The sequence below is a fragment of the Hypanus sabinus genome, unplaced genomic scaffold (genome assembly GCF_030144855.1).
Source record: "Hypanus sabinus isolate sHypSab1 unplaced genomic scaffold, sHypSab1.hap1 scaffold_1234, whole genome shotgun sequence".
NCBI lineage: Eukaryota > Metazoa > Chordata > Chondrichthyes > Myliobatiformes > Dasyatidae > Hypanus > Hypanus sabinus.
This window is the reverse complement of record NW_026779297.1, coordinates 13,637-39,585: the sequence shown is the minus strand read 5'-3', so window position 1 is coordinate 39,585 and position 25,949 is coordinate 13,637. Positions and strand designations below refer to the sequence as shown.

Genomic DNA, 25,949 nt, shown 5'->3' with positions numbered 1-25,949 from the left:
CATAAATTAAAGAATTCAGTATAGGAGATTGCGTGATTTGAGATGGTTATGAGGCCTATTTTTGGAGTATTGTGTGCAGTTTACGTCACCTACCCACAGGAAAGATGTACATAAGGTTGACAGATTACAACGAAAATTTACAAGAATGTTGCTGCGATTGGTGGACCTGAGTTACAATGGAAGATTAAATAGGTTACAACTTTGTTCCTTGGAATGCAGAAGATTTGGGGAAGATGTAATGGAGGTCTACAAAATCATGAGGTGTACAGATAGGGTCGATGGGGTACAGGGATGAGGATAGTGAGGGAATAGAGGGAATAGAGGTATAGAGGGAATCGGGTATAGAGGGAAGTGAGGCTCCCATTTTCAATCAGCAAACAACTCCCTCCTCCCCCCGTGTTCATTTCAATCAGTGCGTCATTCCCTCCGTTTTAACTTATGTGACAATTTTCAGTGAGTGCGTCACTCTCTCCCTTGGTAAAACCTCTGTCCATTTTGAATAAATGACATTTAAGAGAGATAAATTCAACAAGTATTTCTGGCGAGGAGTCTATCAACAACCCCTGCTTGTAAAACAAAACCCGCTGTTAACCGTGGGCGAGAGAGGTTCTTGTGACAATAGTTGTCCGGATGGAAATGCAAAAATCTCTTCCAGTTTTTTTTCCCAGTTAGTGGAAATATATAGTCGAACGTGTTGGTTTAATTTCAGCAGAAATGCTGCTCCCTGGACCTGAACAGGTGAGGGACGTTTGAGCTGAAACTCTATCCATGCCAGGCAGTCTTTCTTACACACAGGGCGGAGCTCAGACCCTCCCTGAACCCAGAGTGGATCACATTCTCAGCCTGGGACTGGCTGAGTTAAACAGAGAAACTCCGCCCCACTGGTTACGATGAAAGAAAAAGGAGAGATCCACACGGAAATCCGGACAGAAAGGTTAACGCAGCCTGTTTGTTTTCCTCTTTAGGGTTGCTACGTTGACCCCACTCCCGCTGAAAGACCCGTCCTGAGCCGGTGAGAGTTAGTGTGACCCGGACTGCGGCAGTCCCGCTCTACCCCGGCTCACCCGGCCCTGTCCATCTGTAATGAGCGGCGGACACATCACAGCCGAGTGGCCTCGGGAGCAGCAGCTCAGACCCAACTCTCTGTACAGAGTGAGAACATCGGTGCAGGACCATTGTTGATCACCCGGGAAGACAGACTGATTTCCCGGGACCACACTGAACGCCGTCCGGTTACAACATCAGAGGTAAGTGTTGTCGATGATTGTGCACAACTATTCAGCGTTTACAGCGAGACTCGGCTTTGGTCGGGATCGGGAGATAATTTAGTGGAAAGAGGGAGTTCTGACATGTTCATGTTAGCGAGTCAGTTACTGTCCAAACGGATTAAGAGAAATGACGCCTTTGCCGTCATCCAGAAATACTCTCCTGGGTGGTTTCTACTGAGTGCGAGCAGAAATCATCTTTCACCCCGGTAGTGACTTGTGATATCTCACTGGGCAGTGACCCGTCACTGATCTCTCTCAAACAAGAGAAAATTACCAGATGCTGGAAATCCGAGCAACAGACACAAAATGCTGGAGGAACTCTGCAGTCCGGGCAGTGCGTATGGAGAAAAGGAACAGTCGACCCTTGAGACCCCGGCTAATGTATTTTACATCGCGTCATTGATTCTATCGCTCTTCCCTGTACCACAAAGAGCTAAACTTCCTTCATGCTTGAATGACAATGTTTTGCTGAACCGGTTTGGATTTGATTTCAGCGGAACGGCCGCTCCCTGTCCTGAGGAATGTGATGGACAGGCAGCTGCTTGCTCGCAGTCCCTGAGCACCGAGTCTCACAGAACAACAAGCCGCACCTTCCAAATCAGTCAATCATCTGCCCTCCTCCCCTTTCCAGTCCAGTCCTGATGGAGGGACTCGGTCCGGAACGTCAACTGTTTACACCCATCCATAGATACTGCCTGACCTGCTGAGTTCCACCAGCACCGTGTATGTTGCCGTGGTTACGAGAGATCCGTGTGGGGCAGTGGGCGGCGCTATTTGTAAGAAACAATGCACAGTATCCACACTGTCAGAATACTGTAATCTTGGGGAATTAAGGTGAGAATAATTCAGCGTCTGATATTTATTTCGGATCTTTCTTTCCAAACAACAAGTTGTCTCTGCAGTGGATCAGTGATCAAGGAGATATTTGTTTTTTTTTAAGCCAGTTCTGTCTCTAGTGCCTTTTGTGATCCAACTGTTTCCTGCTGTCATGATTTACATTTTCCACTGGTTAGGTAAAGATTAAGATCAGCTCTAGAACAATGGCACCTGTTTCAGAGCAAAGGTGCGGGAGCTGTACAGTAAACACCTTTTCAGATTTCCTTATTTCAGCCGAATACCTTGATTGTTCCTGTGTTGAATGTGAGCAATTTGAACTCTTCCTCTCAATGGCCAGTGGAAGCAAAGACCGTAGTTCTGTTTAAGCACTGGATTCTTGACAAACAGTGGGTTTGAAGTGTTACAGGGATGGATATGTGGGAATATGTAATGAAAATTTAGATCTGATCAGCCACGATTTCATTATCTGCAGCAACAGTTTCGAGGGGCCGTGTGGTCCAGTTATGTGTGTTGGTATGTTGACAACTCTGATAACTTAATTAATGTAAACTGGTATAATGACTGCATGCGAAGGGAGATAGGATTTCATTTATGTATTTGAACTGAAAACAAACATTGATTATTTACGTCCAGCTTTGTGTGTTAGATATGTGCCCCAGCTGTGTTCGGGAGTCGGATTTATGCTGAACTCGGTGAGCTGGACAGTGTGGTATTGGAACGCTTCCCGTTCCCTGTTAATTCCGCTGCATATTCCCTGGGGCTCTCGCACACCAGCTCATGGCCCCGCCCACTGCCCGACACGCGCGCTCTTGCGGATCTCCTTACTCTTGCGCTTCCGGGCTCAAGCTGAGACCATTTGGGAAACCTTGCGCGGCCGCCAGAAGACATGCAGGTTATTTAGCTCCCATTGGTGCCAGAAAATGTCAATTTATGCCTCATATCAGACTGAACTGACCGCACAGGTTTCAGCTCCATTGCAGCTCACCGGGAAGTCAGACTGCGGTTACCCGGGACCCCACCGAACGCCGTCGAGTTACAGCATCAGGTGTAAGTGGTGTCTCCCATATCAGGGTATAGGTTTTATCGATTTCCCAGAAGGAGAAAGAGTTAAAGTGACTTTGCTCATTCCCTAATGAGAGTGAATTGTCGTATAAATTGGATTTAATTTCATCAGAAAGGCCATTCCTATGTGAGGAATGACCACGGACAGGCAGCTGCTGACACACTGAACCGAGTCCGTCAGAACCACAACCCACGTATCTCTAATCATTCAATCATCTGGCCCTTCCCCTTTCATTTCCTGTACTGATGAAGTGTTTCGGCCCGATATATCGACAGTTTATTTCCATCCAGGCATGATGCAAGGCCTGCTGAGTTCTTGCAATTTATGCATTTCCATGGCTACGAAAGATCAGCGAGGGAACGCGTGTGGAGCAGAGTGCGGAATCAGTTGAAATTAGTTAAAAGGAACGGTGGATATTGAAATCATACCCACACTGACAGAATATTCCTGTGGAATTGAGAGGAGATCCCCGCGGGGCCCCCCGGTGGCCACAGGTCCCCACATCACTGCCATTGTTCGGAAGTCGGAGGGTCAAGACGTGGGCTCGGCTGTCCGGCACTCCCGATCTCTACATCAACTCCATCAATCTGACTCTGGGCGAACTTTAACAATTTACAAACATAATTCCTCTCAGCGACCAGTTGTCTGAATGATTCCCTGGCTCTTAGAGGAAGGGGTATCTATGGTCCACACTGTCAGGGTGTTTAGTATACCAGGAGTTATACATTGCAGGAACGAGAGGTCTTCTGATTAATGCACTGTGTGCAGAGCCGACTGGCAATTCTGGTTTACATTAGCAAATCAGTTGTTTTTCAAAATACTGAATAGAGAGACACTGCACCGATTAAAGCTTTAGGAAACAGAATCCTCCCCAAAACATTTAGAAGACAAACAGCACACTGCCCACTAAAGCAGTAAGCGTGGTCCTTTACGTCATACACGTGTTGCCCGGCTCGCGCTGAGATGGCTCAACGGCTGAAGTACTAATCATGTCACCTCGCCCCCACTGGTGCTCTCAACAGAGTATTTAGATCATCGTCATCATCAGGTGATGTGCTCAGCCATGTCTGAGCTTTGACTGCCATGGCCCACACACTCCTGCTTCGGGTCAAGTGGATCAATTCATTGGTATAATTTCCAGTTCTCTGGCTGCTGTCTCCATCATTTGTCTTCCTCTTGCTTTCTTCCCTTCAATCTTTCCCATAATTACCCTGCATTCTAACTCTTCTTTCCTACTCGCATGCCCAATGAAGTCACGTTGCCTTTTCACGCTCAGACATGATCTCTCTCGGGCTTGCTCTGATCATGACATCCTCGTTAGATATTCGTTTCATCCATGATATTTTTTTGCATCCTCAAAAACTACATCTCTGTTGCTTTAGTTCTTTTCCACATGATAGTAGATATTGTCCAACATTCTGAGCCATCTGGTAAACTTGATAAACGTAAAGTTTCAGTGCTGTGAGGTGGGTTGGCATGCCTAGTTTAGTATTGGTCAACACAGTATACTCTTCATTCTTGTAAATGTGTCTTTGGCCATCCCTATTCTTCTTTTGATGTCCATGTCACTCCTGCCATCTGATGTCACCCAGTTTCCTAAGTAGCAAAGTTCTGTACTTGTTTTATGCCTTCCCCATTTATTCTCTGCCTGCAAATAGAACTCTGCTTTTTGGATATCACCATACATTCTGTCTTTTTGCAATTGATAGATAGACCCATTTTTGCACATTCTTCAACAACTATATCAATTCGGTTTTGTGGTTCTTCCTCCGTACTTGCAGTTAACACAGTGTCATCCGAATATCTGAAATTATTGATGTTTTCACCGCCAACTTTGATTCCCAAGATGTCTCATATTTTTTTATAATATTGTTTCACTGTGCACATTAAATAAATCAGGGGAAAAGACACATCCTTGTCTAATGCCTGTCGTGATTTACGTAAACAGACTCACCTTTCGGTCTATTCTTACAGCGGCAGTTTGCTCTCAGCACAGATTTCTGATTTCAGATTAGGCGCAGGTCTTTTGAATCTAGATCTAGAGTTTCCTGTAATATTTCAAATAACTTACTGTGCTTCAAGGCTATCTGCATCTATCTCTTCCTCAATAACGCCTTATCCCCACTCCTCCTGTTACATTACCATTCCCAACCACTGCCCCTGCCATTCTCTATATGCGAGGGAGCAGAATGACTCAACCGTGCCTGGGTGCAAACCCCCTGTATGCCAGCCGCATTCTCCGTGCACAGGGGGAGGCCACCGAGCTGGGTTTACCTCTCATTCCCATTGACGCCGGGCTTCCTCGGGCATTAGGAAAGGCGGTAGGATCGTCAGCTCAGTTAGATACTTCCAGTCCATGGACACAAAAGGGAAAGAGGCCATTATCAAGCCCCACACCTGATATCCGCTCAGTATGGGGATTGTCGCACTGGGGCACTGGCCAGCGGCCGGTGGTTGAGGAATTCCCAGGAGGGAAGGCGTGATATGGGAAGTGGTTCAACGAGTTCATCCTTGTTCACGTCTCAGTTACTCTCAGAAGTTGCAGTCCTGGTCACTTCCTTCTATCACAACATTAGGCTCTCGGTAGTTTATTAACATCTTAAGATAACTGCAAGTACATTTGAGAAAAAAAAAAGACCACTGAACAGCGATTTTACTTTCACTGCTCTGGGGGGAAATAATCATGAAAGGTATGAAATGAGGGAAATTCTAGTGTCTGAGTCCATGACCTGATATCCCCAAGGCTGCGGCAGCACTGTCCGCACTACAATTGTACTCTCAGGTTACTGGCATCGCGGGATTTAGGAGAACAAATTAGTAGACGTCACAGAATATTGCAAGAAACATAACTTGTTATAGTTTGATTTTAAACTTACACAAATAGTCTGGCTCTCTCGTACTGTAAATTGAGTAGAGGCACTGAAGTATTTGACAAATGTCTTCAGGAAAGTTTCCTTAATGAGTAAGTTGAAGACCCAAATATAGAGCGTGTGATACTTACTGTCTGAGTAGGGAATGAGACAGGACACACGTAACAGAAGTCTGTGTGTGGAGACTATTTGCGTCTGGTGATCACAATGTCATCAGTTTCAAAGTAAGTGTGGACAAAGCTAGCTCTACTCCGTGGGTTGTCATTCTCAATTGGAGAAATGTCAATTTTGAATATATCAGAAAGGATCTGACTTGTGTGGATAGGGACAGGTTATATATTTTGGCAAATACATACTTGTAAGTGGAGACATTGAAATATAAAATTTATAGACTTCACGGCATTTATATGCAAATCAGTATAAAGGGTTAAATGTACCTGTTTTTGAGAACCTTGGTTTTCAGGAGATATTGAGGCCCCGGTAAAGCGGAAAAAAATACGGGGTGCATAACAGGTGTAAGCAGGGCGGAACTAAATGAGGTACTTATGGAGTCGCGGAAATGCAAGTTAACACTGGAGAAAGAAACCAGGAAGACAATAGGATTGCAGTGGACAAAATTGATTGTCTGGATGGTAATGTATGTGTGGAGGATAGAGGAATTTTTAATTGGAATTTTCCACTCGGGAAAAGCCACAGAATTTGTAGAAGTGAGGACATGGATGGTATACAGATTATAGATAGGTAAGTATTTGGCATATTGGGCAGATTTCAATGTATAAATCCCCAGCGACTGACAAGTTGATCCCTCAGAACCCGTTGGAGATGAGTGTGGAAATCAGCAAATTTGCAGATGACACCAAGGTTTCGGATGTATTTGACAGCGAGAAAGACTGTTGGAGGATATGGCGGGATCTGCACCAGGTGTAAAAGTGGCTGATAATGGCAGATGGAATTTAATGCAGCCTTGTGAGCTGTTGCACTTCTGTAGGATCCATCCGCATGGGTCTTACACAGTGAAGAGTACGGCACTGAGGAGCGAGGTCGAGCAAAGGCGTCCGGGAATACAGGTCCACAATTCATTGAAAGTTGTGGCATACCTAGATAAGGTATAAATAAATTTTTGGCGCATTGGCCTTCATAAATTAAAATATTCAGTATAGGAGACTGCATGATATAAGATGGTTATGAAGTCTAATTTGGAATATTGTGACCAGTTTAAGTCACCAACACACAAGAAAGATGTAAATAAGGTTGACAGAGAACAACGAAAATTTAAAAGGATGTTGCTGCGATTTGTGGACCTGAGTTATAAGGGAAGTTCGAATATGTTACGACTTTGTTCCTTGGAACGCAGAAGATTTGGGCGAAATTTGATGGAGATCTACAAAATCATGAGGGGTATAGATAGGGTAGATGGGGTAGAGGGATGAGGATAGTGAGGGTTAGCTCAGGGATAGAGGGGAGTGAGACTCCCATTTTTAATCAACACACATCTCCCCTCTCCTCCCGTGCTCATTTCAATCAGTGTGCCATTCCTTCCCTATCGGCCATTTTAAACAATGTGACAATTTTCAGTGAGAGCATCACTCCCACCTCAGAAAAACTTCAGGCCATTTGAAATAAATGACTTTTAAGAGAAACAAATTCATCAAGTATTTCCGGCGGGATGTGGATCAACATCCATTGCTTGTGAAATGAAACCCGCTGTAAACCGGGGGCGAGGGGTATTCTTGTGACAACAGCTGTCAGGATAGAAATACAATAATCTTTACCAGTTTTTTCCCATTTGGTGAAAATATACAGTCGAATGTGTTTGGTTTAATTTCAGCAGAAATGCGGCTCCATGTACCTGAACAGGTGAGGGACCCTGGAACTGAAACTGTACCTACGCTGGGCAGTCCAGTTTACACACGGAGCGGAGCTCAGATCCTCCCAGAACCCGGACTGGATCACATTCTCAGCCTGGGACTCGCTGAGTTAAACAGAGAAACTCCGCCCCACTGGTTGCGATGAAAGAAAAAGGAGAGATCTACACGGAAATTCGGACAGAAAGGTTAACGCAGTCTGTTTGTTTTCCTCTTTAGGGTTGCTACATTGACCCCACTCCCGCCTCGTCCAGCTGTCAGACCCGTCCTGAGCCGGTGAGAGTTAGTGTGACCCGGACTGTGGCAGTCCCGCTCTACCCCGGGTCACCCGGCCCTGTCCATCTGTAATGAGCGGCGGACACATCACAGCCGAGTGGCCTCGGGAGCAGCAGCTCAGACTCAACTCTCCGTACAGGGTGAGAACATCGGTGCAGGACCATTGTCGGTCACTCGGGTAGTCAGACCGTGATTTCCCGGGACCACACTGAACACTGTCCGATTACAACATCAGAAGTAAGTGTTGTCGATGATTCTGCACAATTATTCAGCGTTTACAGTGAGACTCGGCTTTGGTCGGGATCGGGAGTGAATTTAGTGGGAGAAGGGTGTCCTGACATGTTCATGTTAATGAGACAGTTACTGTCCAAATGGATTAAGAGAAACGACGTATTTGCCATCAACCAGAAATACTCTCCTGGGTGGTTTCTCGTGAGTGCGAGCAGAAGGCATCTTTCACCCCGATAGTGACATGTGAAACATCCCACAGGCCAGTGACCCGTCACCGATCTCTCTCAAACAATAGAAAATCTGCAGATGCTGGAAATCCGAGCAACACACACAAAATGTTGGAGGAACTCTGCAGGCCAGGCAGCGTCTATGGAGAAAAGAACAGTCGACCTTCGAGACCCCAGCTAATGTACTTTACATCGTGTTATTGGTTCTATCACTCTTCCCTGTACCACAAAGAGTTAAACTTTGTTCGCGCTTGAATGACAGTGTTTTGCTGAACCGGTTGGATTTGATTTCAGTGGAATGGCCGCTCCCTGTTCTGAGGAATGTGATGGACAGGCAGCTGCTTACACGCAGACCCTGAGCACCAAGTCTCACAGAACAACAAGCCGCACCTTCCATAATCAGTCAATCATCTGCCCTCTTCCCCTTTCCAGTCCAGTCCGGATGAAGGGACTCGGTCCGCAACATCGACTGTTTACACCCATTCATAGATACTGCCTGACCTGTTGAGTTCCTCCAGTATTGTCATGGTTTTGTCATGGTTTTGAGAGATCCGTGTGGGGCAGGGGATGGGTTTATCTGAAAGAAACGATACACCGCATACACACTGTCAGAATATTCTGCGGAACTAAAGAGAGAATAATTCAACTTCTGATATTTATTTCAGATCTTTATTTCCAAACAATCAGTTGTCTCTGCATTGGATCAGCGATCAAGCAGATAATTGTTTTTTTTGCCACTTCTGGCTGTGGTGCCTTTTGTGTTTTGACTGTTTCCTGCTGACATGACTTATATTATCCACAGTTTAAGTAAAGATTGTTATGTACCCCGTAACTGGGTGTCTAACCAGCAAAGACAGAAGTATCCGTTGGAGTCTGGTGGTACGATATGTAAAGGTGTTTGTTAATAAAAATAAGTAAAACCATATCAATAATGCAAATATACATATAACACAACGTAGCAGTCATAAACCTAAAAGTGTAGGAATAATAATAATAAGCAATAATAAACAAGCTCTATCGATGTCTAGGGGTAAATGAATTGTCATAGAAAAGTATAAAGTTCAGTTCATGAGTGTTGATGTAGTTATGGTTCTTGTATTGTAATCGTTAGAGAGAGAGAGAGAGAGATGTAACAGCTGCAGTCAGGCAAACCTTGAATAATTTTTTTCTTATTCCGTCGTACCGTCGTGGTCATTCAGCTATAACCTCTCCGTCCTTCTGCTGGACCATTCTTCTGTGGTGGACTCATCACTCTGGCATGAGTGGACACACACACAAGTCCACACCAGCCTTGCTGTAACACTGTGAGTTGTACTGACCGATCTCCTGGTTTGGTTTCCGAAGCCCCCACCTTTCTGTGGGTTCACAACCCTCAGTCAGTGCCCACTGCCATATCTGAAGGGTGTCTCTCCAGACCTGTCTTTTATCGCTACTCACGGGGTCTCAGCTATCCATCATTTCTGAATGACTGTGTCCATCTAATCAGGCCACTGCTGCTGTCCACTGAGGGATGTTAACGAGCAAAGTAGCAGTAAATAAATAATCCTTATCGAAGTCATAATACAGTTAATCAACAGTCTCTCTCCCCATCTTATCTGTAGCAAATGTTCTTGCCTGGGCTTTATCTCTCCCTCTCTCTCTTATGAGCAGCATAACAACAGCAATAGTTCATAGTTCTCAGGTGGGGGGTTGGGAATGGTTAACTCTGCACCCCATTGTCCATCAGGTCTGTTCAGATTAATATCCATCAGATTAATATCAGCTCCAGAACAATCACCACCTGTTTCAATGCAAGGGTGCGGGATCTGTACAGCAAACACAGGGATGGACATGGGGGAGTCCGTAATTAAATTTCACATTCGATCAGCCATGATTTCATTATTTGCAGCAGCAGTTTCGAGGGGCCGTATGGTCCAGCTGTGCATCTTGGTATGTTGACTAGAAAAGCTCTGACAATTTAATTACTGTAAATTATTAAAATGACTACATGCGAAGGGAGGTCAGCAAAAACGTTGGCAAACCTCTGTAGATGTGTGATGGAAAGTCAGCTGACTGTCTGCATTATGGATTGGTCGGGGAACACCAATGCTTTTGAGCAGAAAATCCTACAAAAGGTAGTGGGTTTGGCCCGGTATGTCACAGGTATGTCACTCTCTCAACCATTCAGGACATCTACATGAAACATTGCTCTAGAAAGGCAGCATCCATCATCAAAGATCCTCACCGTCCAGGCCATGTATTTCTCTCGCTGTTGTCATCAGGTAGAAGGTACAGGTGCCTCTGGACGGGCACCACCAGGTTCCAGACCAGTTACTATCGTACAAACATTTGGATGTGATTGTACAAGGCTTGACCAGTAAGTTCGCAGATGACACAAAATAAATAGATGGTGTTCACGGTGAACACTATCGTAGCTTATAGGGGATCTAAATGGGTAGAGGAGTGGTAAATAGATTGCAAAACCAACACGATCATCTACGTTACCATGCAAAGGTTGATTATGTGGGGGGAAGTGCCAGAGGAAGTGGATGAGGCAGGCACAATTGTACACTTCCAGAAGCAGTTGGAATGTGTAGATGGAGTGAAGAGGCCGGGGGGTGGGGGAGAGATGGGTCCATCACAGGAAATTGGGACCATCTCGGTGAAAACTGTTATCAGCATTGTCCCGTTGGGCTGAAAGGTCTGTATCTGTGCTCTGTTGCTCTGTGACTCCATCAGTAGGATGCACCAGATATCACTGGACAGACATACTGTGATGGCGTGGGAGTTCATGTTAACAGGGAATGTTTTGGCTCTAAGCCAACTGCTACTCTGATACAGGGGATGGAGATACTGTTATATTTACAAAGTAATCGTACTGGCTCAAACTTGGTGTCTGCTTCTTGTGTAATTCAGGGCATCACCAGCAGGTGGAGCTTTCCTGCGCCGGGACCAAAGTGTGAACAAAACGACGACAATCAACAATCGTCAGTCAGACTCAGAATGGACACGGGTATGATCACTGCGATCTTTATAACTAAACTTCTGTTCTGTTGGCGCACACTAGTAAAGATGAAGAAACTTACACAGATGTTAACTGGGCACAGAAAACTTTCATCAAGCAGTGTTATTGATCCCACTGGTGAAGCAACCTTGAGTAATTGATCAATCTAACAGTTCCTGCGCAGGGACCTGTGAGGGGTAATGGTCGAATCACTTCACTCACCATGCAAAGCTTCACCTGAGTGAAAGGAACAAAGAGTCCTGAATCAGGTGGCTGTGAGTGAAACACAGAAATGCAATAGCGGGCTTGGGGGTTGTGTAAAAGACCAGGGTCGGTTTCTGCTTCACCTTTAGACAAGACCAGATGCGTACCATATCTCCAACTTCCATTTATAAAATTCAGAACCAGATGGTAGGAGCATTTCCAGGAATTCAAAGATTGTGTGATAACTGAACATCTCAGGTCTTGGAAGGACATCTATCACTCCTTCCTGGTTTTCTTGCTTGCTGCAGAAAGGAGATGAGAGGAGTTTCCGAATTCTGTTTTCTGTAGCCGAGCTGAGGACATTGCCAGCGTTGAGAATGGTTGATGACCAGACGACAGTTCACTCTAGATAAATTTGCAGTCTGCCTCTGTGTTTTAATACCTGAATCCATGTCTGGGCTGTGGACAAGTGGTGAATGTGAGTTCTCAATATTTCTCTATTGAGATTATCTGCTACCTGGATTTTAAATTCCCATGATCTCTTGTGAGAAACCTGGTATAGCCAATGACCAAATATCTCAGTCCCCAATAGGCATTGTGATTGTGCTCAACTCTGTGAGTCCAGGTGGAATAAAACAGAGATTACAGCCTGGGCACAGGTCCTTTGATCCAACTAATTCAATCTGATCTAAATGTCTCTTGTGCTTGCTCCATTTTCCGACAGCTTTTCCCAAAGTTCCCTTATAGTCCTCTATCCTTTTCCCCGCCCACATCCTCTCAACTTCGTAATTTAATTTGTGTTTACAGTCTCCTCTGGCTGCATGTAATTTTTACCCATCACCCGCCAGGTGAAAGAATGCCATTTCTGTCACTTTTAAATTTCTGCACTCAAGTTTTAGAATCCCCTACCCTGGGGAAAAGACTGTGATATTTCTACCATACCTATGCCCCTGATTATTTTATATACATGTGTAAGGTCACCCTTCAAGCTCCCATGCTCCAGGGCAAACTGTTCCAAAACCGAGCCATATAACAGAAAACCCAACACCGTAGTCCGGCATCATACTGGCCATTCTCCACTACACTCTTTCCATCTTAAACACATCCATCCTATAGATTTGCAACCGCAATTACACACAAAGCTCTCTAAGCGAGACTTTGACAATTATCTGCACAGTTGTTACATGCAGGGGATGATGGTCGGGACACCGAAAACAATGCACTAAAGCAGGGCCAGATTGAGAGCAATGTCCCAATAGAAATCGGTCCGGCCACCGCAGAGGAGGAGGATCAAATTCAGCCCAGAGACAGTGACATCAGAGTCACTGATCAGGAGCCTGAAACCGGCACAAGTGAGGCGACTGCCTGTCAGCTCGGAAGCTCACTAAACATGGAATTGCAAAGTCACCAACAATGGAGAGGGTGGATGCAATATGGGGGTGATGTGTTCGTAGAATGTGGTAGGGAAGAGGGTAAAAATGAGGCCTTGTTGGAGGGTTGGTCAGAGGAGAGGGCAATGTGTGGGTGTGGTACGTGTGGTGTAGTGGGGCACCTGTTACCCCACTACAGGAAATGTACATGATTTCCAGTCTGTGCATTGGAGGAAATGCAACTTTCCAGATGAAGAGAGTATTTACAGGATGTGAATTAAGGAGAATGTTTTTGCCAGAATAGTTTGAATTGAATGAGGTCCTTCTGGTAACGTAATACCCAGAACATTGCTGGGTCAGTTGTAAGGCCAGTTTTGGAGTTCAGGATAAAATCCATGTTTCCAGCTGAAGGCAAGTGATCACTGAGTTTCAAGAATTTACTTTTTTGTTGATTTGGGTGAGAGCGCTGGAGACGAGGGAGATTTGAATTCTTGTCTACATACACTTTTCATATTTGCAGAATTTACAATCTCTGACCTCCTGGCACCGGGGGAGGAATACCGACTGTACCAACTGACAAAGTTCTATAGAGACAGACTCAAACAAGCGATTGAAGAAAAGGTTGAAAGACTCGGTTGGATGTTGACAAAAGAGGGACATTTCAGTAGAGAAGAAAATGAGGTGAGTGTATTTAGTGTATTATCACTGAACAGCTGGTATTAGAGGGAATAGTGATCAATATTCATCTCCGGCACATTCTAGCATAGTTCAACGTGGCAAGGGAGACTTTGATTTCTGACTAGTCTCCAGCAGATGTGGTTTCAGCTGTTAAGATGGGGAGCACTGGGAACTGCATGTTCAGCGTCACCATTTCCTCTCACACCTGCTGTATATAGGTTGTGATATAACAGCAGTGACTGCATATTTGGACTGTTGAGCAAGCATTCAACCCGAACTAATTTTGCATCTTACAAGACTGTCGGTCAAATTCACCTAAGCTCATTAATCCAGGAGGAATATTAAACTGTCAGATTGTAAATTGGGCCAACCAGCTTCACTGCCGTGCTTGAGGGAGCAAAACCTGCTAACCACAGCTCGTCTGCTCTCCATCTGAGTTCCCAAACAATGGGTGGCTGACTTGTCGGAGTCATAGAACAGTACAGTACAGAAACAGGCTATTTGGCCCATCTATTCTATGCTGGACTACGGAAACTGCCAATTCCCATTGAACTGCACCAGGCCATGTCCTCTATACCCTTATCATTCATGTATCTATCCGGACTTCTTTTATCCGCTTGTACCACGTGCTGCTATTTCGTTCCATGCTCTCACCACGCTCTGAGTGAAAATGTTTCTCTTCTGAATGAAGATGTTGAGGGAAGGAAACATAGAAAACCTACAACACAATACAGGCACTTCGGGCCACAAAGTTGTGCTGAACCTATCCCTACCTTAGAAATTAGTAGACTTACCCATAACCCTCTACTTTTCTAAGCTCCATGCACCTATCCAAAAGTCCCTTAAATGATCCTATCGTATCTGCCTCCACCACCGTTGCCGGCAGCCCATTCCACGCACTCACCACACTCTGAGTAAAAAACTTACACCTGACAACTCCTCTGTACCTACTCTTCAGCAACTTAAACCTGTGTCCTCTTGTGGCAACCATTTCAGCCCTGGAAAAAAGCCTCTGACTATCCATACGATTATTGCCTCTCATCATCTTATACACATCTATCAAGTCCCCTCTCCTCCTCCGACACTCCAAGGAGAAAAGGCCGAGTTCATTCAAACTATTCTCATAAGGCATACTCCCTAACTGGGACATCCTTTTAAATCTCTTCCACACCCTTTCTAATCAACAGTTTGTATATATTGTATGTATATATATATATACATATGTGTGTGTGTGTGTGTGTGTGATTGTGTGTGTATATATCAACAGAAACTTTTGGTGAGCCATTTTACATTATTAGCGAGCTTCACATTTCATATTCTCTCTACTTACGGCTTTTTAGTTGCTTTCTGCTGGTTAATAAAAGCTTCCCAGTCCTCCAGCTTTCCTCTTTACTTTGCTGTAGTCTATGCACAGTCTTTTGCTTTTGTGCTGCATTGACCTCCTCGTTAGCCACGGTTGCTCATCCTCCCTCTGATATAATTTTTCATCTTTGGGATTATCTTCCGCTACCTGCGCCTTTCGAATCGCTCCCAAAATCTTCATCTATCCCTGCTTTTCTGTCGCCCCTGCTAGTGTCCTCTGCCAATTTATTTTTGCCTAGCTCCTCTCTCATGCCTATGTAATCCCTTTATTGAACTATAATACAGATAAATCTAACTTTTACTTTCTCCCTCTCAAACCGCAGTGTGAGTTCTGCTATTTTATGATCACTGCCTCTTAAGGGTTTATTTGCCTTAAGCTCCCCAATTAAATCTGGTACAATGCACAATCGCAAATCCAGATACGCCTTTCCGATAGTGGGCTCAAACATAGGATTCTCTCAAAAGCCATCTCATAGGCATTCTATAGATTTTATCACTTGGGATTCAGCATTGACTTGATTTTCCAAAGCTACCTGCATTTTGAAATTCCCCATGCTTATTTTAACATTGAACTGTTTACATGCCTCTTTTCTCTCCATTCAAATTTGTAGCCCACATTATGGTTACTGTCCCATCAGGGTCATTTTTCCTATGCCGTTTCTTAACATCTACATTGTCCAGTCCGATATCACCTCATTATAAAGACATTTCATTTTTTCATGACAATGAAGTCAACCCAACCCTCTAACCCATATGCCTGTCCTTTCGACTAAATATGTATCCTTGGATGTAAGCACCCAAATATGATCATTCATCCACGATTCAGTGATGCTGACCATCGATTGTTGTGATCTCTCGCTCTCCTCTCTCTTCCGTTTTTGTTGTCGCATCTTTTTGATGTAACGTTGCACATTGACAGATCGAGGACATTAATCACATTGCATCTACTGCAGGGCATCGGTAAATCCTTATTGTTACACAATATTGATTTAGAACTTCCTTCAGTTACTGTTTCTCTGTTAATGACTGAACCCAGGGAGGATGAGACAGCAGCCCTGTGACTGCATCAATTCTGAAGCTACTGGGGCCATTAACAGATATTTTCCTGCACATTCTCCATGTCTGTCTGTCTACTCCACAATACATTATAACCATATAACAACTACAACACGGAAACAGGCCATCTCGGCACTCCTAGTCCGTGCCGAACGCTTACTCATACCTAGTCCCACTGGCCCGCATTCAGCCCATAACCCTTCATTCCTTTCCTGTCCATAGGCCTATCCAATTTTACTTTAAATGACAATACAGAACCTGCCTCTACCACTTCTACTGGAAGCTTGCTCCACGCAGCTACCACCCTCGTGTTACTCTTAAACTTTTGCCCCCTAACTCTCAACTCATGTAATTATTTCACTTTTATAGAAAGTTACTGAGCTGACAGAGAAGGGAAACCGGGCAGAGAGTTCCAGACTCTTCCTCAGTTTGGTGAATGGCAAAGGCTCCCGGGCCCGGAGGGCGATGTGGGAAGCCTTTGTGACATGGAGGACTGAGTTACCGAAGTTGGATAGAATACTGAGAGAAATACAGGAGCTCGGTACGTTACAAATGCACACTGAACACAAAGGCACATTGAAATAAACAGGTTTATTTACTTCAGTTCTGTTTTCATGGACATTGTTTTAACTTAAACAGGTCCTGCTCCACTTGAATACATGAACTTCGCCGAAGGGTTATCTGAGTTACCCTCTCATCTGATAGGTGAGTGATGACATGCTCAGTTCAAACCAGATCTCAAATGTTTGACTGTGACTTGGTAGAACCTGGTAATTAAAATTCACCATTAATCACTCGCTGATCTCTGGTTCAGGTTACAATTCAGAGAATCTCTCGTTGCAGCCTGAATATTCTACATTGTATTTTTTCTACTAATCCAGCTGTTGGTAAAAGTAAAGCTTTCACTCCAGGTCCTACTGATCTGGGAATGCCCACACACCCCAGACAGGCTCCTGATACACTGTATGACCCAGTCCAGGTGACTTTTCTATCTTCAGACCTTTCAGATTCCAAAGCACCTTCTCCTTTGTAGTAGCAGCTGCACTCAACTTTGTCCGCGGATGCTCTTTACATTTTGTAATACCACAAGTGACTTCCACAGAGTTTGTCTAGCATTTCCTTTTCACCCGTTGCTACATCTACAACGTCATTCTTCAGCAGTACAATATCGACCCTCTCACTTATTTTTTTTTAAGTCTTTATATATCTGGGAAAGAAAAGCAAAACTTTGGTATCCTCTTTTATATTATTGACCATACCCTTGCATTTATGCACATTTCGTGTATATATCTAGGAAAATCTATATCACAGCTCTATCTCACATGACACAGGCAATAAATTCCAGGCAGCCACTACCATGTGAAAAAACTACCCACATGCTGTAAATTTACCCCATCTCATCTTAACCAAATGCACTCTGGTACGAGAAACTAGTCATAAGTGAAATTAAAAAAAAAAACAACAAAATACAGGTTGTTTACTTAAACTTTTATCTCTCAAACTTGTACACCTGTCAGATCTCTGTTCTAACTCCAGAGGGAACAAACCAAGCCTATCAAGTTACTCTACTTGTAGCAGATGTTACCAAATCCAGGCAATATCCTGATGAATCTGTTCTGCACCCTCTCCAATCCTTCCAAGAGCTGGACAATCAGAAGTGAACACAATACTCCAGATGCTCCCTAAAACCATAAGATCTAGGAGCAGAACTAAGCCATTCGGCTCAGTGAATTTGCTCTTCAATTCAATTCCTCTATACCCCATTATCTCAGTAATCAGGATCATATCGACTTGTATTTTAAATAAACCCAATGATTTGTCTTCCTCAGCTGTCTTTGACAATAATTTCACAGATCCACCACCCGCCAGCGAAAGCAATTTCTGCCAATGTGGGTCCCCGGCAGCCAGGACAATTCAAGCGGTTCTCAAGCATGTCAATTTTCTGTATGAGCCTCCCATGTGGGATCTTGTCAAATGCCCGACTAATATCCAAACAGTTGATATCCATGTGTAACTTTATCCTTTGTCACCTCCTGGAAGAATACAATTAAGATAGCAAGAATCTACTTTCCCCACCCAAACCCTTGGCACTGAACCATAACCTACCGCAAGTATTCTCTCTTTCATACTCCCATGGTGCAGAAGAGATAAAAGGCTGAAGGTCTGTAACACCAGCCTCAAAAACAACTTTAATTCTGCATGTATAAGTTTACTGAATTATCATTTACTATGTTATTATTGGCTTAACAATAAGACAAATTTATTTATAATATTGTACCATCGTGCATCTCGTAAATAATTACCACTGACTTAGATAACCACAATAGACATACAGAAGAGTAGTAAGAATACAGTTCGGGTATGAATGGATTTAAAGAACAACTGATAATGGATTATGTAAATTTAATAGCAAACCCTGGGGAAAGCAGAACATTTTCAATATTATATTGCCTATCGAAAACCATTTGATTCTGTCCTCGCGTGTTTAAGAGAAGTTTCTAATATATTTAAGATACACGCAATCTTTGTGAGATTTCTGAAACCCTCTATTAACATCTGCAAAGGAACAACCACTGTTATCAAAATAAATGGAGGCATGTTTCAGAGCGACTTACAAAGCCCACTATAGTTTTGTCTAGTTTTAAACCCGCGTTCTTATTTACTGAAACAGACAAGAATCAGGTATCAGGAAAAAAAAACGACTTATACTTTGACACAGCTATACAGGAATGATTGGATATTAGTTGTTCTTGCATCAGTAAAGCTAAAATAATTTATTCAAATAATGGAACTAAGTTCCAAAGAAACCATATATAGCATATATAACTACGCATATGTGTGTTTATATAAAATATTAAGTTAAATAAGTAGTGTAGAAATAGAAATAAAAAAAGAGATTAGCGAGACATGATCGATGGGTTCAATGTCCATTCGGAAACTGGATGGCAGAGGAGAAGTTGTTCCTGAATCGTTGAGTGTGCGCCTTACTCCAATCCTGTGCAGTAGTCCTCATGCAGCAGACGGTGATTCAGCCAGTTACAGTTATATTCGAGTGATGTTGAAAACTCCTGATGAAGTATAGCCACTTGTTCTGCCTTCTTTGTAGCTGCATAGATATATTGGGTCCAGGTTAGATACTCGGAGAATTTGACAGCCAGGAACTTGAAATTGCTTACTCTGTCCACGTCAAATCCCTCTGTGAGGATTGGTGTGTTGTGCTCCCTCATCTTGCCATTTCTGAAATCCACAATTAGTTCTAAGGATATATTTTCATCAACGCAAGGAGGATTCAGCACTCCATACAAGCATATGCAATTCTGATAAAGGGTACACATCACTGAATGGAATTGAAAGCATAACACATAGAAATGAAGAAACTTTCATAAGAGAAGCAAGTTAACCAATGGAAGAATGTCCTGGCTTGCGTATCTAGTCAGCTGGGATGCAACGTCCATGGTCGACTCTGATAGGCGGAGGTATCATAATACAGTTCCCCACACTCCACCTGCCAGACTGATCAGTAGCAGTTGCCAAAACTTCCCCACCCTCTCCACACACACGGTGTGTACCACTGAGATGCTTATGGTCTCTGCCAGTCACGGAGATTCCTTTCCAGCTTTCCTCCGCTCCTCCATCACTGAGACTGAAAACCACACATTTTCAATCTTGTTGTTCCGATGGGTTATCGATCCGAAACCTCATATTCCCACATATTCTGCTCCTGTTTTGATGCAAGAGCAGTAGACACCTGTGACTCCCCAGTGTGCAGCTTTGCCAAAGTGCACAGTGTCCTGCTCTCCATATGTCCACACTAGATCAACATTAACATCGTCTGTTAATGAGGCAAACAATGGTTTAAATATAGTGGCATGTTGTTGCAACGGAAGTGCAGTCAGGATTGCAATAGGATATCAGGGGAATGTTCACCTTCACAAGTCAGAATATGAGGATTACACATTTTCTGGGACTTTCATCTCTGTCAATTCCGGTGTCTGTGAAAAGAATTTTACTTTGTCCTAATATCCATGGAAGTATGAATCTAATTCATGTAATCTCAAACACTGAATGTTGAAATGAGGTTATAATATTCTTTGTCAGTTGAGCTATTTAACATTTTTACTATGTTCTCTGTCCCCATGGAAGATGTTCAACAGAAACACAAGGAGACTCTGCGGGCACAAACTGAAACACTGAGAGTGAACACGATCCTGATGAGGGAGAAGGTGAAGGTTTTCCAGCTGGTTGATCGATACGCTGAGCTCACGGTCATTTCTACTGTTCGAGATCGGAGACTGGTGGAACATGAGCTGCTGGCAAGAGGCAGAGACCACGAGGAGTGGAGACAGAAACATCTCCGCAGAGAGCTAGAAAAAATTCCGACTGATCAGTTGATCCAGAGCAGTTTTTCCCAGAGTAAATCCAAATCTGGGAGTTCGGCAGCAGTGGCCGGAGTCCCGGGGATTGGGAAAACAACAATGGTACAAAAGATTGAATATGACTGGGCCATGGAGAAAATATACCAACAATTCCAGTTTGTCTTCAGTTTCAAATTCCGGGATTTAAACTCCATTAACTGTCGAATAAACCTGAGGGAACTGATTCTGGATCAGTATCCTTACTTTGGGAATATCCTGAGAGAGGTCTGGAAGAACCCAGAGGGATTGTTGTTTATATTCGATGGTTTAGATGAATTCAATGACAAAATTGATTTTTCTGATAGTCGGAGAGACAGAGAACCTCAGTCCACATGTACAGATCCTGAATTCAAGTGCAAGGTGTCGGACATTGTGTACAGTTTAATCCAGCACAAGCTGCTCCCAGGGTGTTCAGTGCTGGTGACCACCCGTCCCACTGCGTTACATTTATTGGAAAAGGCCAAGATCATTGTCTGGGCTGAAATCCTTGGATTTGTTGGTGAGGAACGGAAGGAATATTTCATCAGACATTTTGAAGATCAGACGGTAGCGGAAGCTGTTTTCAACCACGTGAAGGAGAATGAGATCCTGTACACCATGAGCTACAACCCCTCCTACTGCTGGATCCTCGCTCTGACACTGGGCCCCTTCTTCACACAAAGAGTCAGGGACCCGCAGCGAGTTCCCAAGACCATCACCCAACTCTACTCCTACTATATTTACAACATCCTGAAAAACCACGGCCGTGAGATTGAGAACCCCCGTGATGTATTACTCAGGGTTGGTCAGATGGCCTTCAGAGGAGTGTCCGAGAGGAAGATTGTGTTTACAGATGGAGATTTGATCAAGTACAATCTGCAGCCTTCCCAGTTCCTGTCAGGGTTCCTGATGGAGCTTTTGGAGAGAGAGAATTCTGCCCGGAGTGTGGTGTACACATTCCCACACCTCACCATCCAAGAGTTTGTAGCTGCAGTCGCACAATTCCTGAATCCACATCCCGGGGATATCCTGATATTCCTCACTGAAGCCCACAGCACGACAGATGGGCGATTTGAGGTATTTCTCCGTTTCGTTGCTGGTCTCTCCTCCCCAATGACAGCTCGGGGCCTGGAGGAGTTTCTGGGTCCATTTCCTCATCAAACAACCTGCCGGGTGATTGACTGGGTGAAGGGGGAGATTAAACGCCAGATTGGAAACACGAGGAGTGAAGCTGGTAAAAGGAGCCTCCTGAACACATTGCACTACCTGTTTGAGTCTCAGAATCGTGGACTGGCTCAGGCCACACTGGGATCTGTGAAAACTCTTTCATTCAATGGAATGACATTGACCCCGATTGACTGCGCGGTCCTGTCTCATGTCATCGGACTCTGTGATGAAATAAAACACCTCGACCTTGAATACTGCCACGTTCAGTATGAAGGAATCCAGCGGCTGGGACCTGGGCTGCAGAAGTGCCAGGAGTTGAAGTAACCTGATTTATCTCTAACTGTGAAACAGTCCACTGTGTTGTTTCAAGGAAAAGGGATTTGTTTAAAACTGTAGTAAATAAGATAGTGAAGAACTGTGTCAAATGCCCAGGGGATCAGTCAGTAATTCCCCAAGGACGGGAGGGTTCTGTCGCTCCTTGTGAAGGGGTGTTGGAGACTTCATCAGATCAGTGAACAACGGCCATTGGATTAATGGTAGTAAATCACAGGAATGGCCGTGTTTCTCGCTGCCTGTGACACGTCCATTGACAATGTTCCTTCTCACTGTTACTGGCACCCACATCGGCACAGGCTGCAGCAGGAGGGTCAGAGATTCACACCCCCTTCCCGGTGAGGGACAAGAGACCGTCAGCAGACTGTCCCGGCGAGAAGGAAAGAAATACCATTGTGAGATTGTCCTCCCACGGCCCTTCCCCGATTGTGAAGAATTGTGACAAATGCCATCCTGTGGGATCTCTTTTCCGCATTCCCCTTCCTCCTGTGGGATCTCTCTGCCCCACCCCCTCCCTCCTGTGTGATTTTTCTTCCCCATCTCCCTTCTTCCTGTGTGAGATATCTTCCCAACTCCACTTCCTCCTTTAGGGTCTCTTTCCCATTCCCCTTCCTCCTGTAGCTTTTGTGATTCTGTCCCTTTTCCTCAGGTGGGGTCTCTTCCACAAACTCCCATTGACATTTCCACATTCACAAATCGTTCTCACTGTGGGACTTTCTCCCATCCCGCGGCCCTGCCCCTTCTGACCCTGTCAGTAACCCTTTACTATCCATCGAGGAATAAGACAGACTGCATTTCTGACATTGGGGCAATAACCTGGAGCTGGTCAGTGAGGGACATTGACAGTGATAGGAACTCCATTCAGTGATATACTGAAGAGTTTAATGTATGCTGAAATATCCGAGTGAGAGAAATTCCCTCAGACCAACGGTTTGAATCACTTTGTTCATCAATCTGTCTGTTTGTGTTTAGAGTTGGGCAGAATGTCCTGGGAGATTCAGGAGTGAAACTGGTGTCTGCGGCTCTGAGGAACCCGGAGTGTAAAATACAGAAACTGTGGTAAGTATCAGACTGTGGGAGATTGTGTTTACAGTCACTGAGTGTCTGACATTGAACATTAATGTGATCAGTAATTGTGTTACTGATAAACTGGGGATTTGTACCATCTCCTGTCTCTGTGTGCTTCACCCTCACTCTCTCTCTCATCTCCAGGCTGAAGGGCGTCGGTCTCACAGATTCTGGTGTCGAGGATCTCGTCTCCGCTCTCAGTAAAAAACCATCACTGACGGAGCTGGACCTGGGATTAAACTCGCTGACAGATGGATCTGTCCCCGCTCTCCGACGCCTCATACTGACCCTCCCGTGTCTGGAGCGGATCGAGTGAGTGTTTGTGCTAATTCTGAAAGTTGCCTCACAAGTATATAGGGCCGTTAAGAAAGCTTATGGGGTGTTAGCTTTCATAAGTCTTGGGATCGAGTTTAAGAGTCGCGATGTAATGATGCAGCTCTATAAAACTCTGATTAGGCTACACTTGGAGTACTGTGTCCAGTTCTGGTCGCTTCACAATAGGAAGGATGTGGAAGCATTGGAAAGGGTACAGTGGAGATTTTCCAGGATGCTGCCTGGTTTAGAGAGAATGGATTATGAGAGATTAAGGGAGCTAGGGCTTTACTCTTTGGAGAGAAGGTGGATGAGAGGAGACATGATAGAGGTGTACAAGATATTAAGAGGAATAGACATAGTGGACAGACAGCGCCTCTTCCCCAGGGCACCACTGCTCAGTACAAGAGGACTTGGCTTTAAGGTAAGGTGAGGAAACTTCAAGGAGGATATTAGAGGAAGGTTTTTCACTCAGAGAGTGGTTGGTGCCTAAAATTCACTGCCTGAGTCAGTGGTGGAGACAGATAGACTAGTGAAGTTTAAGAGACTACTAGACAGGTATATGGAGGAATTTAAGGTGGGGTGTTATATGGGAGGCAGGGTTTGAAGGTCGGCACAACATTGTGGGCTGAAGGACCTGTAATATGCTGTACTATTCTATGTTCTGTGTTAATGTTCACTGTGACAAAATATCAGCGGATCCGCGGGTTTTTTGGTGATATTTGTCTGTGTGTGTTGTTGAAACATTAACCCCAGTCCCCTGTTACTGACACTGTTGTGTAATCTGTTTATTTCATCTTTATTCTCCCATCTGTTGCAGGCTGGGGTGGAATCAGTTCAGTGAGACCGGGGGGAAGGAACTGAGATCTCTGCAGGTACCCAGACCCGGACTGACAGTGATCCTGTGAACATCTGAATGTGTGAACATCCCCGCCCGCGGGATGGGGACATTTTGGCCAATTCGCACACTACCCTTTAACTGCCACTCTTACCTTCAATTGCCACACGCCAGGTGTAATTCCCAACGGTATTAACGGAACTTTCCATTCTCCCGCAGTGACGTATTTCCGCCTATTGTCCGGCGGCGCAGTTTCCACCGGATGTGCTGGTTAGGGACTCCCCACATGAGACTCTGTGGAATTACACAGACAGTAAGAGTCTGGGTTCCGGGGCTCAGTCTGGGACACCGGTGTCCCGGGGTGGAATTATCCCGGGAGAGGATCCTATATCTCCCTTTGCTGAGGACGGTGCATTCGGCAGCCTGGCCGATATAATGATGTTAAATGGACAAATCCCTCGGCAGTGACCCTGGATCTGCAGCGATCCCGGACACGTCCCTGAAGTGTGATTTTATAATCATCGGTTCCCCGATGCAGAGTGACGGTGAGAAACGCGACTGATTATTCAACCGGTCACTCCTTGTCGCCGGTCAGTTAATTTTGTGTGACTGAGTGAGTCGGGAGCAGGTTATTTATTCCCGCACGTCAGCAGTTCACACATTCTTTAATTTACATTTGTCATGATGAAATCAATAAACCGCTGTAACTTCCTGTCCTGGTGCCGGACTCGAGTTTTATTTGAGGTTTCTGCTGCCCCCCGCACCCTGTGCACTGCAACAGTGGTTCGGAGCAACTCACACTGACACAGTAGCGTCTCAGCTCCAGGCTGAGGGAGGTCGGACTGGAAGAGTCTGGTGCCCAGGATCTAATCTCCATGCTACCCCCACCGTGGCTAACTGCCCCCAAAGAGAGTTAAAAACATCGACTAACGTCAGACCTGATTTCAATTAGGTCCCAAATTTGTGATGGGGGATGGTATACCGGCATTGAGCACGGGGTGAAGCTTCCTCCATACCATCCCATCACATACCCCTGTGGTCAGACACAGAGTGAAACTCCCTCCACACCGGCCCATCACACACTCCCAGGGTCAGACACAGAGTGAATCTCCCTCCACACCGTCCCATCACACAACCCTGGGGTCAGACACAGAGTGAAACTCCCTCCACACCGTCCCATCACACAATCCCGGGGTCAGACACAGAGTGAATCTCCCTCCACACCGACCCATCACACACTCCCGGGGTCAGACACAGAGTGAATCTCCCTCCACACCGTCCCATCACACAACCCTGGGGTCAGACACATAGTGAATCTCCCTCCATAGATTACCATCACACACCCCTGTGGTCAGACACAGAGTGAATCTCCCTCCACACCGTCCCATCACACAATCCCGGGGTCAGACACAGAGCGAATCTCCCTCCAGATGGTACCATCACATACTCCCAGGGTCAGACACAGAGTGAATCTCCCTCCACACCGTCCCATCACACACTCCCGGGGTCAGACACAGAGTGAATCTCCCTCCACACAGTCCCATCTC

General features: G+C 45.0%; 1 protein-coding gene across 3 annotated transcripts in view; it reads left to right on the top strand.

Moving 5' to 3' along the window:
• Positions 1-25,114, top strand: part of LOC132386629 (NACHT, LRR and PYD domains-containing protein 3-like) — a 38,147-nt gene extending 13,033 nt beyond the window's left edge. Inside the window, exons 2-11 of one of the 3 annotated variants that reach the window (XM_059958923.1) lie at positions 966-1,247; positions 8,123-8,416; positions 11,533-11,629; positions 13,715-13,875; positions 16,660-16,831; positions 16,930-16,995; positions 20,434-22,171; positions 23,157-23,243; positions 23,397-23,564; positions 24,385-25,114. In XM_059958923.1, the coding sequence (XP_059814906.1) occupies positions 11,620-11,629; positions 13,715-13,875; positions 16,660-16,831; positions 16,930-16,995; positions 20,434-22,171; positions 23,157-23,243; positions 23,397-23,564; positions 24,385-24,472 (2,490 nt within the window). In that variant the 5' untranslated portion in view covers positions 966-1,247; positions 8,123-8,416; positions 11,533-11,619 and the 3' untranslated portion in view covers positions 24,473-25,114. Of the gene's footprint in view, positions 1-965; positions 1,248-8,122; positions 8,417-11,532; positions 11,630-13,714; positions 13,876-16,659; positions 16,832-16,929; positions 16,996-20,433; positions 22,172-23,156; positions 23,244-23,396; positions 23,565-24,384 lie in introns of those variants that run through there. The other 2 variants (XM_059958924.1, XM_059958925.1) reach the window with 2 other exon arrangements.
• The last annotated feature ends 835 nt before the right edge of the window (positions 25,115-25,949 follow it).